The following is a 17483-nucleotide window of genomic DNA, read 5'->3' on the forward strand; positions in this document are numbered from 1 at the left end:
AACTATCAGGAGTCATAGACACAAGTATTACCAATAGAATACAAGAGATGGAAGAGAGAATCTCATGTGCAGAAGATACCATGGAAAACATTGACACAACTGTCAAAGAAAATGCAAAATACAAAAAGCTACTAACCCAAAATATACAAGAAATCCAAGACACAATGAGAAGGCCAAACCTAAGGATAATAGGAATAGATGAGGGGAAGACTCCCAACTTAAAGGACCAGTAAATATCCTCAACAAAATTATAGAGGAAAACTTCCCTAACCTAAAGAAAGAGCTGTCCATAAATATACAAGAAGCCTACAGAACTCCAAATAGTTTAGACCAGAAAAGACAAACTTCCCGCCACATAATAGTCAAAACATCAAATGTACAAAACAAAGAAAAAATACTAAAAGCAGTAAGGGAAAAAGGCAAAGTAACATATAAAGGCAGACCTATAAGAATTACACCAGACTTCTCACAGAGACCATAAAAGCCAGAAGATCCTGGACTGATATCATACAGACCCTAAAAGAACATAAATGTCAGCCCAGACTACTATACCCAGCAAAACTGTCAATCATTATTGATGGAGAAACCAAAATATTCCATGACAAATCCAAATTTACACAGTATCTCAACACAAACCCAGCACTTCAAAGGATAATTGGTGGAAAACTCCATCACAAGGAGGGAAACTACAACCTGGAAAAAGCAGGAAAGTAATCTTCCAAAAACCGTAAAGAAGGTAGCTACACAAACATATCTCCACTGCCAATAACAAAAATAACAGGAAACAACACTCATTTTTCCTTAATATCTCTTAATATCAATGGACTCAATTCTCCAGTAAAAAGACATAGACTATCAGACTGGATACGTAAACAGGACCCAACATTTTGCTGCATTCAGGAAACGCACCTCTGTGGAAAGGACAGACACTACCTCAGAGTAAAAGGTTGGAAAACAATCTACCAAGCAAATGGTCCCAAGAAACAAGCTGGAGTAGCGATTCTAATATCAAATAAAATCAGTTTTCAACCAGAAGTAATCAAAAACGATAAAGAAGGACACTTCATATTCATGAAAGGAAAAATGTACCAAGAGGAACTCGCAATTCTGAACATCTATGCCCCAAATGTAAGGGCACCCACATACATAAAAGACACTTTACTAAAACTTAAAGCATACATTGCACCCTACAAAATAATAGTGGGAGATTTCAACACCCTATGCTCAGCTATGGACAGATCATGGAAACAGAAACCAAATCAAGACACAATGAAACTAACAGAAGTTATGAACCAATTGGACCTAACTGACATCTATAAAACATTTCATCCTAAAAAAAAAAGAATATACATTCTTCTCAGCACCTCATGGTACCTTCTCGAAAATAGAGCATATAATTGGTCACAAAACAGGCCTCAACAGATACAAAAAGATTGAAATAATCCCCAGCACCTTATCAGACCACTATGGATTAAGACTTGTCTTTGACATGGACAAAAACATCAGAAAACCGACATACACTTGGCAACTGAACAATGCTCTACTCAATGATAACTTGGTCAAGGAAGAAATTAAGAAAGAAATTAAAGACTTTTTAGATTTAAATGAAAATGAGGACACATCATATCAAAACATGTGGGACTCATTGAAAGCAGTACTAAGAGGAAAAATCATAGCTCTAAGTGCTCACAAAAAGAAAGTGGAAAGAGCATACATTAACAAATTGACAGCAAACCTGAAAGCATTAGAACAAAAGAAGCTAGTATACCCAAGAGGAGTAGACGGCAGGAAATAGTCAAACTCAGGGCTGAAATCAACCAAGTCGAAACAAAAGAACTATACAAAATATCAACAAAACCAGGAGCTGGTTCTTTGAGAAAATCAACAAGATAGACAAACCCTTAGCCAGACTAACCAAAGGGCGCAGAGACAGCATTCAAATTAATAAATCAGAACTGAAAAGGGAGACATAACAACAGAAACAGAGGAAATTAAAAAAATTATCAGATCCTACTACAAAGGCCTATACTCAACAAAATTGGAAAATCTGGAGGAAATGGACAATTTTCTAGATAGATACCAGGTACCAAAGTTAAACGAGGAGCAGATAAACCACCTAAACAGTCCCATAACGCCTAAAGAAATAGACACAGTCATTAAAAATCTTCCCACCAAAAAATGTCCGGGGCCAGATGGTTTCAGTGCAGAATTCTTTCAGACCTTCAAGGAAGACCTAATACCAATCCTCTTCAAGTTATTCCATCAAATAGAAACAGAAGGAACACTACCCAATTCATTCTATGAAGCTACCATTACACTCATACCTAAACCACAGAAAGACCAACAAAGAAAGAAAACTACAGACCAATCTCTCTTATGAATATTGATGCAAAAATACTCAATAAAATTCTCGCAAACCGAATCCAACAACACATCAAAACAATTATCCATCAAGAATCAAGTAGGCTTTATCCCAGGAATGCAGGGATGGTTCAATATTCGGAAATCCATCAATGTAATCCACTACATAAATAAACTCAAAGAGAAAAACCACATGGTCATCTCACTAGATGCTGAGAAAGCATTTGACAAAATTCAACATCCCTTCATGTTTAAAAGTCTTGGAAAGATCAGGAATACAAGGCCCATATCTAAACATAGTAAAAGCAATATACAGCAAGCCAGTAGCCAACATCAAACTAAATGGAGAGAAACTTGAAGCAATCCCACTAAGATCAGGGACTAGGCAAGGCTGCCCACTCTCACCTTACCTATTCAATATAGTACTGGAAGTCTTAGCTAGAGCAATTAGACAACAAAAGGAAGTCAAAGGGATACAGATAGGAAAGGAAGAAGTCAAAATTCACTATTTGCAGATGATATGATAGTATACTTAAGTGAACCTAAAACTTCCACCAGAGAACTCCTAAACCTGATAAACAACTTTAGCAATGTGGCTGGATATAAAATCAACTTAAACAATCAGTAGCCTTCCTCTACTCAAAGGATAAACAGGCAGAGAAAGAAATCAGGGAAATGACACCCTTCACAATAGCCACGAATAAAATAAATTATCTTGGAGTGAATCTAACAAAGCAAGTGAAAGATCTGTATGACAAGAACTTCAAGTGTCTCAAGAAAGAAATTGAAGAACATCTCAGAAGATGGAAAGATCTCCCATGCTCCTGGATTGGCAGGATTAATTTAGTAAAAAATGGCTCTCCTGCCAAAAGCAATCTACAGATTCAATGCAATACCCATCAAAATTCCAAATCAATTCTTCATAGAGATAGAAAGAGCAATTTACAAATTCATTTGGAATAACAAAAAACCTAGGATAGCGAGAACTATTCTCAACAATAAAGAACTTCTGGGGGAATCACCATTCCGGACCTCAAACTGTACTACAGAGCAGTAGTGATAAAAACTGCTTGGTATTGGTACAGAGACAGACAGGACGATCAATGGAACAGAATTGAAGACCCAGAAATGAACCCGCATACCTATGGTCACTTGATATTTGACAAGGGAGCTAAATTCATCCAGTGGAAAAAGGACAGCATTTTCAACAAGTGGTGCTGGCTCAACTGGAGGTCAACATGTAGAAGAATGCAAATTAATCCATTCTTATCCCCTTGCACAAAGCTCAACTCCAAGTGGATAAAGGACCTTCACATAAAGCCAGGTACACTGAAACTATTAGAAGAGAAGTTGGGGAAGACCCTCGAATACCTAGGGACAGGGGAAAAGTTCCTGAACAGAACACCAATGGCTTAGGCTCTAAGATCAAGAATCGACAAATGGGACCTCATCAAATTGCAAAGCTTCTGTAAGGCAAAGGACACTGTCAACAAGACAAAACGGCAACCAACAGATTGGGAAAAGATCATTACCAATCCTACATCTGATAGGGGGCTAATATCTAATATTTACAAAGAACTCAAGAAATTAGACGCCAAACAACAAAATAACCCCATTAAAAAATGGGGTACAGAGCTAAACAAAGAATTCTCAACTGAGGAAACTCGAATGGCCGAGAAGCACCTTAAGAAATGCTCAACATCCTTAGTCATCAGGGAAATGCAAATCAAAACAACACTGAGATACCACCTCACACCAGTCAGAATGGCTAAGATCAAAAACTCAGGTGATAGTAGATGCTGGCGAGGATGTGAAGAAAGAGGAACACTCCTGCATTGTTGGTGGGGTTGCAAGCTGGTACAACCACTTTGGAAGTCAGTCTGGCGGTTCCTCAGAAAATTGGACATAGCACTACCTGAGGACCCAGCTATACCACTTCTGGGTATATACCCAGGAAATGCCCCAACAAATAACAAAGACATATGCTCCACTATGTTCATAGCAGCCCTATTTATAATAGCCAGAAGCTGGAAAGAACCCAGATGCCCTTCAACAGAGGAATGGATACAAAAAATGTGGTACATTTACACAATGGAATATTACACAGCTATTAAAAATAATGAATTTGAGAAATTCTTAGGTAAATGGATGGAACTAGAAAATATCATCCTGAGTGAGGTAACCCAATCACAAAAGAACACACAAGGTATTTACTCACTGATAAGCAGAGATTAGCCCAAAAGTTTGAAACAACAAAGATTCAACTACCAGATGATACGAAGCTCATGAAGAAGAAAGAACAAGTGAGGATGCCTAGGTCTTTCTTAGAAGGAGTAACTAAATAACCAAGGGAGCAAATATGGAGACACAGTGTGGGTCAGAATCATAAGGGGGGGTTGTAGGGAGACCATTGTGTCTGGTATTCATTCCATAGGCAGTCACCAAAAATAGACGCTGATAGGGATGTCAGGATGGGAAAGCTGACAGCAGCCTGATAAGGCTGTCTCATTAGAGGTCTCTCAGAGTCGGACATACCCAGAGACAGATACCCACAGCTATCCATTAATCTGATCAAAGTTCCCAATGGAGGAGTTAGAGAGTAAATTGAAGGAACCGTGAACCATAAGGGCTGGTGGCCCTGTGAGGAGAGCAAGAATACCAACCAGCCAGAGCTCCCCAGGGTCTAAACCACCAGCCCAGGAACACATAGGGAGAGACACATGACTCCAGCTGTATATGTAGGGGAGGATGGCCCTGTTGAGCATAGGTGGGAGACAAGATCATTGGTACCCTGAAGGCTGAGCACTGAGGGGGGGGGATCTGAGGGTGGGGAGGGAGGCTGGGGGTAGGTGGGTAAACACCTTCATATAGGCAGGAGGAGGGGGGATGGGATAAGGGGTTCCTGGGTGGTGGGGGAAATATGGTAAGGGGATAAAATTTGAAATGTAAATATTATATCCAATAAAAGAGGAGAAAAATAGAAAAGTGGTTAGAACCAACATTCTTAATAAAATGTCAGCCCTCTTTAAAAAAAAAAGAAACTATCGTGATACTAAAATTTGTGTTGAGAATTGTATATTGCAGAATGATCAGCCTTGGTGTATCTATCTACTCAACAAGCAAGCTGGGCAGACCTGCTCAAACCTCGGAGGTCCGTGAATTCCATCTGGAGGCAGCGAAGACACAGCATCAGAGGATTGTCAACTTGCTCTCCCCCCCACTCCTCTTCTAATATCTCAACGCCCATAATCAGCTTGAAGAAGCTAATGATGAGTCAGCGCCCCTATTCCCTGGGCATGGGGACTAAGGTGGTAAATGTTGGGCTGTCTCCCTAGGGAAAAGTAGTGGTTTTGTCGGAATAGAGAGGATTAGCTAGGGTTTATTGCATAGCCATAACCTATTAGTAGAAATCTGTATAATTAATATCAAGATGAAGATATAAATTCTTAAATGGCACCAATTTACTTTGTTTACAAATTTTAAGGTTTTCATTGGCATGAGCTTCTTAGTGATATAAGAGTGAGATGAATATTGTTACTCTCATAGGCATTGTACCAGTATAACACACTTAGGAATACAAAGCTTAGACCCAGTCCTTCTTTATTCTTTTTTAACTGATTTGAGATGGTCAGCCTGTGAGTTAAGGGACTATAGCAAATACATGACTTGGAGTTTATTATAAGGGTGTTCTCTATGTTTTATTTAGAAATAGCTGAGTGGAGTTAACAGGCAACAGTCCAGATTACCTTACATGGATAGCTGGTTTTCAAAACATCAGAAATCCTTAGAATTGACATGACAAACATTTCAGTATTAATGTTCATTTTCATTAGAGACCTGTCTGCTCCGGACAGCTTCCTATGTTAAATTCTAAGAAGAAATTGAACATCCTTGGAGTTACTCCAGTTGTGGTGAGACAGCCACTAGGCAAGAATTGCCACTTTCCTTCTACAGACAAATTACTGTCCAGAAAAGGACACACTTGCAGAATAGTCGACTGATTATATCTGCCTAGACAGAGTAATCAGCCCTTAATAATTCTGCAGCACTAAGGTCTGTCAGATGATCCTGGGCCAGAAGGCAGAAGAACAGATGCTCCAACGTTTTGAAGTAGAGCGAGTGTCCAGGTGTTCAGAGGTCTCTATAAATTGGCTAAGTTTTAGAAGCTATGCTTTGTGCTTCCCACAATTATAGTCAACTCAGTCATTCTGGATTTCTGATGGGGTTGAAAACTTATAGCTATTTACTTTGAGAGAAAAGATCTGAGTGTATGGTCATCAGCTGACATTCATCCTAAAGCCAAGGAAAAAGCCAGGTTCAGAACTAAGTGTTTTAGTTAGGATAGATGACAGAGGTGCTGGTTAGTCAACAAATGGATGGACTGGGTATTAGGACTATCTTGTACCTCACTGGTACAAATAGGCATAATTATGCTCTAATTGTATTTTGAGAGAAAAGTTTCCTTTTAACAGGAAGGGTGATGTGTAGGAGGAGCTAAGGTGGGAGGAGTACTGAGAGGAAGAAAAGGAGTAAGAAGAGGAGAAGAAGAAGGAGAGGAGAAGCTAGGTGATGAAAGAGAGATAGAGGGGGGAGACAGGGAAGCAGATGTTCATGTATCTCCACCAGTCAAAGATAGCTGATATATCTAGGTTGGGTAGTGGGTTACACCTCTGATTGAAGAATACCAAACTTATAAAGCCTATGATTAACATTTCTTAAAAAAATGTATAAATGCAAAATGAAAAGGGGGCATGGGATAGGGGTTTTCTAAGGGGGAGGGAATGGGGAAACGGGATGGTATCTGAAGTGTAAATGAAAGATCTAATAAAAAAAAAAGAAAAAAAAAAAAGAAAGAAAATATCATCCTGAGTGAGGTAACCCAATCACAAAAGAACACACAAGGTATTTACTCACTGATAAGCAGAGATTAGCCCAAAAGTTTGAAACAACAAAGATTCAACTACCAGATGATACGAAGCTCATGAAGAAGAAAGAACAAGTGAGGATGCCTAGGTCTTTCTTAGAAGGAGTAACTAAATAACCAAGGGAGCAAATATGGAGACACAGTGTGGGTCAGAATCTGAAGGGGGGGTTGTAGGGAGACCATTGTGTCTGGGTATTCATTCCATAGGCAGTCACCAAAAATAGACGCTGATAGGGATGTCAGGACGGGAAAGCTGACAGCAGCCTGATAAGGCTGTCTCCTTAGAGGTCTCTCAGAGTCGGACATACCCAGAGACAGATACCCACTGCTATCCATTAATCTGATCAAAGTTCCCAATGGAGGAGTTAGAGAGTAAATTGAAGGAACCGTGAACCATAAGGGCTGGTGGCCCTGTGAGGAGAGCAAGAATACCAACCAGCCAGAGCTCCCCAGGGTCTAAACCACCAGCCCAGGAACACATAGGGAGAGACACATGACTCCAGCTGTATATGTAGGGGAGGATGGCCCTGTTGAGCATAGGTGGGAGACAAGATCATTGGTACCCTGAAGGCTGAGCACTGAGGGGGGGGGATCTGAGGGTGGGGAGGGAGGCTGGGGGTAGGTGGGTAAACACCTTCATATAGGCAGGAGGAGGGGGGATGGGATAAGGGGTTCCTGGGTGGTGGGGGAAATATGGTAAGGGGATAAAATTTGAAATGTAAATATTATATCCAATAAAAGAGGGGAAAAATAGAAAAGTGGTTAGAACCAACATTCTTAATAAAATGTCAGCCCTCTTTAAAAAAAAAAAAAACTATCTTGATACTAAAATTTGTGTTGAGAATTGTATATTGCAGAATGATCAGCCTTGGTGTATCTATCTACTCAACAAGCAAGCTGGGCAGACCTGCTCAAACCTCGGAGGTCCGTGAATTCCATCTGGAGGCAGCGAAGACACAGCATCAGAGGATTGTCAACTTGCTCTTCCCCCCACTCCTCTTCTAATATCTCAATGCCCATAATCAGCTTGAAGAAGCTAATGATGAGTCAGCGCCCCTATTCCCTGGGCATGGGGACTAAGGTGGTAAATGTTGGGCTGTCTCCCTAGGGAAAAGTAGTGGTTTTGTCGGAATAGAGAGGATTAGCTAGGGTTTATTGCATAGCCATAACCTATTAGTAGAAATCTGTATAATTAACATCAAGATGAAGATATAAATTCTTAAATGGCACCAATTTACTTTGTTTACAAATTTTAAGGTTTTCATTGGCATGAGCTTCTTAGTGATATAAGAGTGAGATGAATATTGTTACTCTCATAGGCATTGTACCAGTATAACACACTTAGGAATACAAAGCTTAGACCCAGTCCTTCTTTAACTTTTTTAACTGTTTTGAGATGGTCAGTCTGTGAGTTAAGGGACTATAGCAAATTCATGGCTTGGAGTTTATTATAAGGGTGTTCTCTATGTTTTATTTAGAAATAGCTGAGTGGAGTTAACAGGCAACAGTCCAGATTACCTTACATGGATAGCTGGTTTTCAAAACATCAGAAATCCTTAGAATTGACATGACAAACATTTCAGTATTAATGTTCATTTTCATTAGAGACCTGTCTGCTCCGGACAGCTTCCTATGTTAAATTCTAAGAAGAAATTGAACATCCTTGGAGTTACTCCAGTTGTGGTGAGACAGCCACTAGGCAAGAATTGCCACTTTCCTTCTACAGACAAATTACTGTCCAGAAAAGGACACACTTGCAGAATAGTCGACTGATTATATCTGCCTAGACAGAGTAATCAGCCCTTAATAATTCTGCAGCACTAAGGTCTGTCAGATGATTCTAGGCCAAAAGGCAGAAGAACAGATGCTCCAACGTTTTGAAGTAGAGCGAGTGTCCAGGTGTTCAGAGGTCTCTATAAATTGGCTAAGTTTTAGAAACTATGCTTTGTGCTTCCCACAATTATAGTCAACTCAGTCATTCTGGATTTCTGATGGGGTTGAAAACTTATAGCTATTTACTTTGAGAGAAAAGATCTGAGTGTATGGTCATCAGCTGACATTCATCCTAAAGCCAAGGAAAAAGCCAGGTTCAGAACTAAGTGTTTTAGTTAGGATAGATGACAGAGGTGCTGGTTAGTCAACAAAAGGATGGACTGGGTATTAGGACTATCTTGTACCTCACTGGTACAAATAGGCATAATTATGCTCTAATTGTATTTTGAGAGAAAAGTTTCCTTTTAACAGGAAGGGTGATGTGTAGGAGGAGCTAAGGTGGGAGGAGTACTGAGAGGAAGAAAAGGAGTAAGAAGAGGAGAAGAAGAAGGAGAGGAGAAGCTAGGTGATGAAAAGAGAGATAGAGGGGGGAGACAGGGAAGCAGATGTTCATGTATCTCCACCAGTCAAAGATAGTTGATATATCTAGGTTGGGTAGTGGGTTACACCTCTGATTGAAGAATACCAAACTTATAAAGCCTATGATTAACATTTCTTAAAAAAATGTATAAATGCAAAATGAAAAGGGGGCATGGGATAGGGGTTTTCTAAGGGGGGGGGAATGGGGAAACAGGATGGTATCTGAAGTGTAAATGAAAGATCTAATAAAATAAAATTTAAAAAAAAAGAAAGGACAATAAAAAATTAAAGCTGGAAATGTAGTTGACGGGTGGGGCGTTTGTCTAGCACACACAAAGGTTTACACAGAAAGTCTTTTAAATTATTCATAATAAATACATATTGTTTTGGTTTGTAACAAATATCATATGCATATAAAATACATGTTGGACAACCAGAGTGAATTTGTGTTAATTATATTTAACAATTAATACATGTAGGACCCACACTACATTCTTTATAACTCTCCTACTCTTGCTGAGACCCTTCTTCTTCTTTCTAGCTGGTACCCCTCTTATTTTTATGATTTTCCCCTTTGCTTTGTGTGTGTACATGTAAAGAGTTCATGCAGGTGGTCCTATTGTCCTAGTTGCTATGTTTTTGTGATTCCAAGGCCTCAAGGAATCCAGGCTGGGCTTCAACTGGATATAGAGCTAGTGTAGGGACCACAGACACTACTTTTGAAGTACTCTATTGAGCTGACAAAAAAAATATTTGAAAATATTACCCCATATCTTCATCTGTTTCTACAGAAGATGATTTATCCTCATCCTTGTCAAGTGCTGGGCTCTTTTCTGTATTGACAATAAGAAATGGAAACATTTGAAATTATGCTATAGTAGTAATAGTTAATAAAGTACTATCGATTTGCATTCCCCTGGAAGAATTGATCATATGAGTTTATTAAGCAGCTTTAGAAATGACATAATTTCTTTGCAGGTTTTATGAAATAAATACACAATTTGCCAACATTCTGTAAGAACACTGTTCAAGCCTTTTCCTGGGGTAAAAAACTAGCAAGTTATTTTTTCTCAACATACTGGGACTACAGTGCCAAGAGAAAGTACCTGCATTGCTAAGACTCTGCTATAAGAAGAAATACTTATAGATAAAATTAGAAATGAAGCATATGAAAACCTTTAGCAAAGTTTTATTCCATTTCAGGTAGCTAGGTAAAAGTCTAATGAACTACAGGACACAATCAATGGCCAACACTGAATAACATGCTTTACCTTCAGAAAGAGCGTTCTCAGTAAAGTTTATATCATCATCTTCTTCATCATCAAAGTCAAAGAGTATTAAGCGCTCCTGCTTTGGTACTGTCATGACTTTCTTAAGGTCCCTTCTTCTATTGGTAAACACTCAGATGTCTTCTTAGTTACAGAAGAAAAAGGAGAAAACTCCAGTTATCTGAATCCAAAGGTTTCACTTAAATAGTAAAAAATGTCAAAAACTCAAGTAGTTATCTTAGCACAATAAAGATCGATTATTCCCTTTTTTAACATTCATTTTTAAACACTTTCTCTTTATCACAGAATTTTGTATGCATAGTCAATATGGTGGCATATACACCTCATTTTCCCTTACCATCTCCTCCATGTATCCCACTTAACATGTCCCTCTCCCTCCCAACTGTGTTTTAAAAACCTTTTAACTTACTTCTTTAAAAAAACTTCTTTGAACCAAAGTTAACAATCTGTCATTTCTCAACTTAAAAAAGGCAAAACCAGGCCAACCTATACTATGTGAGTCCTCCCCCCTTTAAAAAATGATCAAAACGTTGTTTGCACTTAACTCCCAGGACATCTGAAGTTTGTTCCTATCTCCCACAGATTCTTTTACAACAAAACATGAGCAATTCTGCATGTGTGTATCTCAGTGTTAATGTAAAATCACAGTGCTATCCAGAAAAATAATCAGCATGACAGCTGTCCATTCATGACAAAAACACCCAATGCTCCAGATACAACCACCACCCACCACCACCACCCACACAGAAAGGCCTTATTTATATTGGAGAAACTGGGGATTGGGTGAAGCTGACAATTTCAAACATCTGAAGATTGTAAGTTCAAGGCCAGCCCAAGCCAGGTCAGCCTGAGCTACAAAGGCAGATCCCATCCTACAAAAGTAAAACTGACAGAAAATGCTGAACTTGGTGGTGCACATCTATAATCTCATACGTGGGCGATTGAGACTGGAGGATCAGTGGTTAGAATCCATCCCAGATGCCTTCTCAATGTCTTGCCACATCTCTTTTTGTTTTTCATTCACTCTTCCTTCATTCCTGCCATCCCCGGCCCTGTCTCCAACGTCCATACCGAATGTCCACACCACAGAGACGACAATGAAGAGGGAGGAATCCTCAGTTTGTTTCTAATGGACTCTGGACACCATACAGGACAAGCACCAGGGACCCAACGGCTCCTCGCCCACAACCCCCAGTCCTGCAGGCAGCTCTCTGATCCTGTCCCGAGGCCCCAAGAGTGTGTCCTCCAAGCGTTCCCAATCCTCGAAGGCCCAGGCCTGTTCAGTCCTCTGCCATTAGGATGGTACTCCACCTCCATTTTACTCTGAGGCCACGGGAAACGCCAACCAGGATTTTCCTCACATAGTGGCCGCCAGGGCTTGAGATGCCCCACCCCATCACACCTTGATTAATTACTGTCCAACCACCCTGACTGTCACTTACGGGGGCTCCTTCACAACCGCACCCTCTCAAACTCGGCTCCTCAGAGGTGACAAACCGTTACCAGCAGTGCGGCCCTGGGTCCTCTGAGGACTCTTTGTGATTTGAGCTGGAGAAAAGCTGGTCCCACCCAGGGACTGCGCTGATTGGCTGAATGAACCCTGAGCATGGGCACATGGAGCACAAGGCACTGAGGATAGAAGAGAGTTCAGATTCTCTCAACCTGTATAGTTATGCATAAATACTGAGCCATGATATGGGTGATTTGAGCCTGGTCCTCTGCAAGAGCAACAGGTGCTTTTAACTGCTGAGTTATTTATCCTTTTGTTCACTTACACGTACTATTCTAACCTCTTAGGACCACGGGCACACATCTGTTCTGTTTAAACACATGCAGGTCAAACACTCACACACAGAAAATAGGGATTTTGTAAAATTAGGATAGTCCCCTATAACTCCTTTCTTCCTATTGTCTTGTCCAGCTTCCTTGTGAGGAATTGTTGTTGGGATTTCTGGGAAACTGAATTATGAAGCCATTTTCAGTTGGGGAGAGGAAACTTTGCTGCACCAGCATGTAATGGAGTAGGCTTCTTGCCTCAAGTTCAGCAGCATTTTATATTTAGAAGAGCAGAATTGAACAAAGAGGGAGTACAAATACAAAAGCATGTATAAATGATGGCAACAGGGCAGGGTAAAGTTACATACATGACCCCACCTCCTCAGAACCTGTCCTTGAAGATACAGTAACTGTGGCAGGGTCACCTCAAGAAAACTCTGTCAGCACTGGAAAATTTCTTTTGTTAATATGTGGCACTTTGGGGACCTTATATCACATTGTCTCCTGTTTGTCAGAATCCTTTATAACCATTCTAAAGGACTCGTCTTATAGTGGTAGAAGAACTGGAGTCTGTCTCGATACTGTTTCTGGTTGTGACTCCACAATCTGCATCCTAACTCCTCCAGAGTCACTTTTCTCATCCTGGAAGATGAGAGGCCTGGAGACCCTATGATGTGATTGGGTTAAATTAGGGACACCCATTAGAAAGGAAGATATCAGCAAGTCACTCCAGATTATTAGTGTATGTGTGTTGCTTGGATAACCAGCCAAGCAGTTGCTGCCTGGAAAATCATACCAAATTCATCTGCAATAAAAAAAAAAAAAGATGTGGGATAACAGTCAGGAGATGTTGGCAATTATCCCAAACAGGGTGGTGGCTACCACAATGGTGGTAAGAAGGTTTATGGCTGCTCTGAATATGGTGGGGTTACCAGTTGTGGTGAATTGCTGATAAACATAATCAAATAGGCTTTGTCTGAGCATCCCCTCCTTCTAGAGACTGGATGGCCTTGGAGTTTGACACCATGGACACAAGAGCACTGGATGGCTCAGCACTGGAAACCTTCAAGGGATCTGAACCTTAAGCCATCTGAGGTGAGAAATCTCCTCTAGTGGTCTGTGGTCAAAAGAGCAAATAGAAGCTTTGGCATGAGTGAACTCTTGGGTGGCAAGGCAGAATGTAAAACAAACATTGGAGCTTGGGGTTCTGGATTCTGAGTGTAGGGATGGTCACACCCAGAAAGAAGGGTATATGGTAAAAGTTCTGAATCTTGATCCACTGCCTGGAAGATAGGTGGCTTTTACAGGGTTGAACCTCTAAAAGATGAGGACAACAGTGGATTCCTAAAGGGCATGCAATTGAACCTGATCATCGGGGTGAAGCACAAGGTTGTACCAGGTACTGATATAAAGCAACTGGTCAGATAGCCTCAGTCTCCAGTGTAGGCCCCCCTAACACCTCAGATGGCAACCAGGTTCAGGATTCCTTCTGAAGGCTAGAAAATGATGAAGGAAAGACAGACAACTTCTCAGAAGTACAACAATCTGAAAGAAATTTTCATGGCACCACCTCTGAACCTAACAAAAGTCTGGTCAGTCTTTTTGTTTCAAGTAGACCTGAGTCTGATCTATCATATCTCTGAATTGACTATTTTGTACACGATCATAGGACGAAAATCTATAAATAAGCACTATATTTACCAAATGGAGTGCAGATAGAAAATTTAAATTATCATAGAGAAAAAAACGTTGGAAAGGCAAAAGAGTCATAGCTCACAGATGTTTGGATTACATGCCCATACTATTTTATTACACCATGACCACAGACAGAAGTCTGAAAATGAATGACAAGGTCTGGTTAGTTCACCATTTCCAGTGGGGTCATTGATACTGCTCTCCAAGAACAGTGTGGTTGCATAGTGTCCACAGCAACAACATCCACTATGTCGTATAATCCTGGTATATACCCAGAAGGTATGTGGAGAGAATCGAGGGTAAAAAAAATGGTAGATTCCACCATGCCATTTCTTCCATCAATGCTGGTAACACAGACCTATGATGAGAAACGATGACACTGAGTCTAGGGAAGGATGTAACCCACCTCAGATGGCCCTCCACTCCCCCAGAAACCCAGATCCAATCAGCAGATCCCTCGACACATCATAACCTCACACTCTACTTCCCTGTCTTATAACTAATTCTCAGGCTGTTCTAACCAAGGTCTGACCCGCCTTAATCAGCAAGTTGCCACACCTCAAACCTAGTGCACTGAAAGTTTCTCCACAATTTTCTCACAGCCAAGTCAATTTTCTTACTGTTGTCCATGGAACAGCCTAACGTCAAGGAAAACACACACTTGAGGAAGTAAGCACACACACACACACACACACACTCACACACACAAACCCATGGGAAAAGAGAGAGAGAGAGAGAGAGAGAGAGAGAGAGAGAGAGAGAGAGAGAGAGAGAGAGAGAGAGAGAAACACTATATTATTCTCTGCTTACTTTCTTTTCAATCCATGAACACAAAATCTTGGTCAGGAAAGGGATCAGTAAGGAGGAGAGGCAGCTGCCTACCCATGGCAAGACAACATCAAGGTCAATTACCTCTTCCATATTCTGAGAGTTGAGGGGGCTCGCAGAGTGGATATTCATGTTTGAAGTGCCCGGGTTCATGGAATACTCAACCAGCAGCAAATCTCCATTGAATGGTCTGAATCCTAAAACAACCATTGAAGTGAGATTATGTATTAATACAGTCATGTATTATGTATTAACACAGGACATTTCTAGGGCCTTACTCACTGCCATATGCTGACTAACATTTCCTGCACGTAAAGTAATTTTCCAAACACTTAGACCTCTTAAGTATCTTCCTATAGCAAGGAAAGCAGAAAGCTATGTATTCACTGATTCTTTACACTGATGTGTTCCCCAGGCATTGAGAAACACATGTGATGCAAATATATTCAAGATAAATCCCTTATAGTTATGTAATGCTGTCATTGATTCGATCTTGAATGTATCCTGGGGCAGTGTCACAAAGACTAGAATCTCAGGACCCAGAAGCTTAGTGGCTGGGTTCCCTAATCCCATGCACAATTCTCAGATGTGTATGAGTTTCTGGTAACTTTGAGGAACCCTATGTGAAAAACCAAAGTTAAAAAGCTACTTGGCAAACAAAATCAACTGAATCAAAACAACCACATGGCCACATGGTGATGGTCATCACAGGGGACAGGAGCTCTAGGCAATATTTAAAATACTACCCTTTTCCCCTGTATTGTACCCTACTTTCAGTTTCAAGGATGCTCAAGCCCAATACTTATATTTCTTGTTCTATGTTTTGAAAGCTGTAACTCCTACCTCCAGAAAACATGCATAACGGGAAAAACGTGTCCTTGCTGATATAGATGTTGTCTTCAGTTACAGAGGTGACACATTTGATACAAAGCCTTCTGCCAAGTTTTGATGGCTCACTGCCCTCAGGAAGATTATTCATAGCTTTCACCTATAAGAGGAGGCAGTGAGTGCAAGTGGAATAAAAATTTCATGCAGGAGATTAAAGAAAACATAAAAAAATAAATACATACTTTTCTAGTAAATATATTTTTGTGATTATGGAAAAATCTATAGTGAATCTCTTGTACGAGAAGATCAAGAAGTAAAAATTATAACTATCATTATGATGCTAAAATATCAAAAAAACATTAGGACTCTGCTTCTCTGTTTTCAATTTTACCATGATTTTATAATGATAATAATAGTTATAGTAATAATAATAATGCATCTGATTAATACTGGCAAAGGGATCTTCTGTGGCCTGCTATTGAGACTCTCAATTGGAAAAGCATAACTAAGAATAACTTGACAATAGCCATCAATATATAAATAGTTGAACTGAAGTGAGACTTACATCTGTAAGTCATCCAAAATTTATAGTAGTATTTAAAAATTGATTTATGTTAAATGTACTTTAGTTGGGGGTGAAGAGTTAGCTCAGGGTTAAGAGCACTTGGTGTTCCTGCAAGGGATCCGGTTCAAATTCACAGCACCTACTTGGAGGCTCACAACCTCTTCTACCACCAGGTACGCATGCTGATCACAGATATACATACATGTAGGCAAAATACTCATACACATAAATAAAAAAATCTAAAAATTAAAGTAAGCAAGAAAGTGTTCTTTAACTGCCATAGAAAAGTGTATAAAACATACTGTCCTGCTGATTCTGCTAGTTGGATGTTGAATAGAAAACAGCTGCTTAGTATATGATAGAAGTTACAGGATTATACAGAACCGTCATTTACATGTTGTTGAAATACTAAGAGAAGAAAAAATATTTAGAAAGCAAAGAAGAATCACTGCATTGAAATATTAGAAAATCAAACCCATTAATCTCAGAGAAGTGGAATGTCAACTTTGACCATATAGCAACATTGACTGAATCTTATTTTAAAAATGGGATTTCACCATGTAACTGGGGCTGGCTTGGAACTCTGCAGATCAGGCTGGCCTTGAACTTGTAGAAATTTCTCTGCTTCTGACTCCAGAGTGCTGGAACTAATGCAATATACCACCATGCTCACCCAATGTAGTGGTTTGAATGGTGACTTCTGTAATGAGCTCAGATATTTGAACACTTGGTCCCCAGTTGGGGGCACTGTTAGGAGAGGTTTAGAAGGTGGGAGTTTGCTGGAAAGAAATGGAAATTTTAGAGATTACCAGCATTTCTAACCCTGCCTCTTTGCTTTGTGATTGTATTTGAAGAAGTGAGCACT

The 17483-nt window shown here is 40.0% G+C and overlaps 1 protein-coding gene across 1 annotated transcript in view; it reads right to left on the reverse strand.

The window, feature by feature from the left end:
• LOC117695148 (uncharacterized) overlaps nucleotides 1-11002 on the reverse strand; it is a 42030-nt gene extending 31028 nt beyond the window's left edge. Inside the window, exon 1 of the mRNA XM_076918999.1 lies at nucleotides 10909-11002. Coding sequence (XP_076775114.1) covers nucleotides 10909-11002 — 94 coding nt within the window. The remainder of the gene's footprint in view (nucleotides 1-10908) is intronic.
• Nucleotides 11003-17483: the final 6481 nt, after the last annotated feature.

The sequence above is a fragment of the Arvicanthis niloticus genome, chromosome X (assembly GCF_011762505.2).
Source record: "Arvicanthis niloticus isolate mArvNil1 chromosome X, mArvNil1.pat.X, whole genome shotgun sequence".
Lineage (NCBI taxonomy): Eukaryota > Metazoa > Chordata > Mammalia > Rodentia > Muridae > Arvicanthis > Arvicanthis niloticus.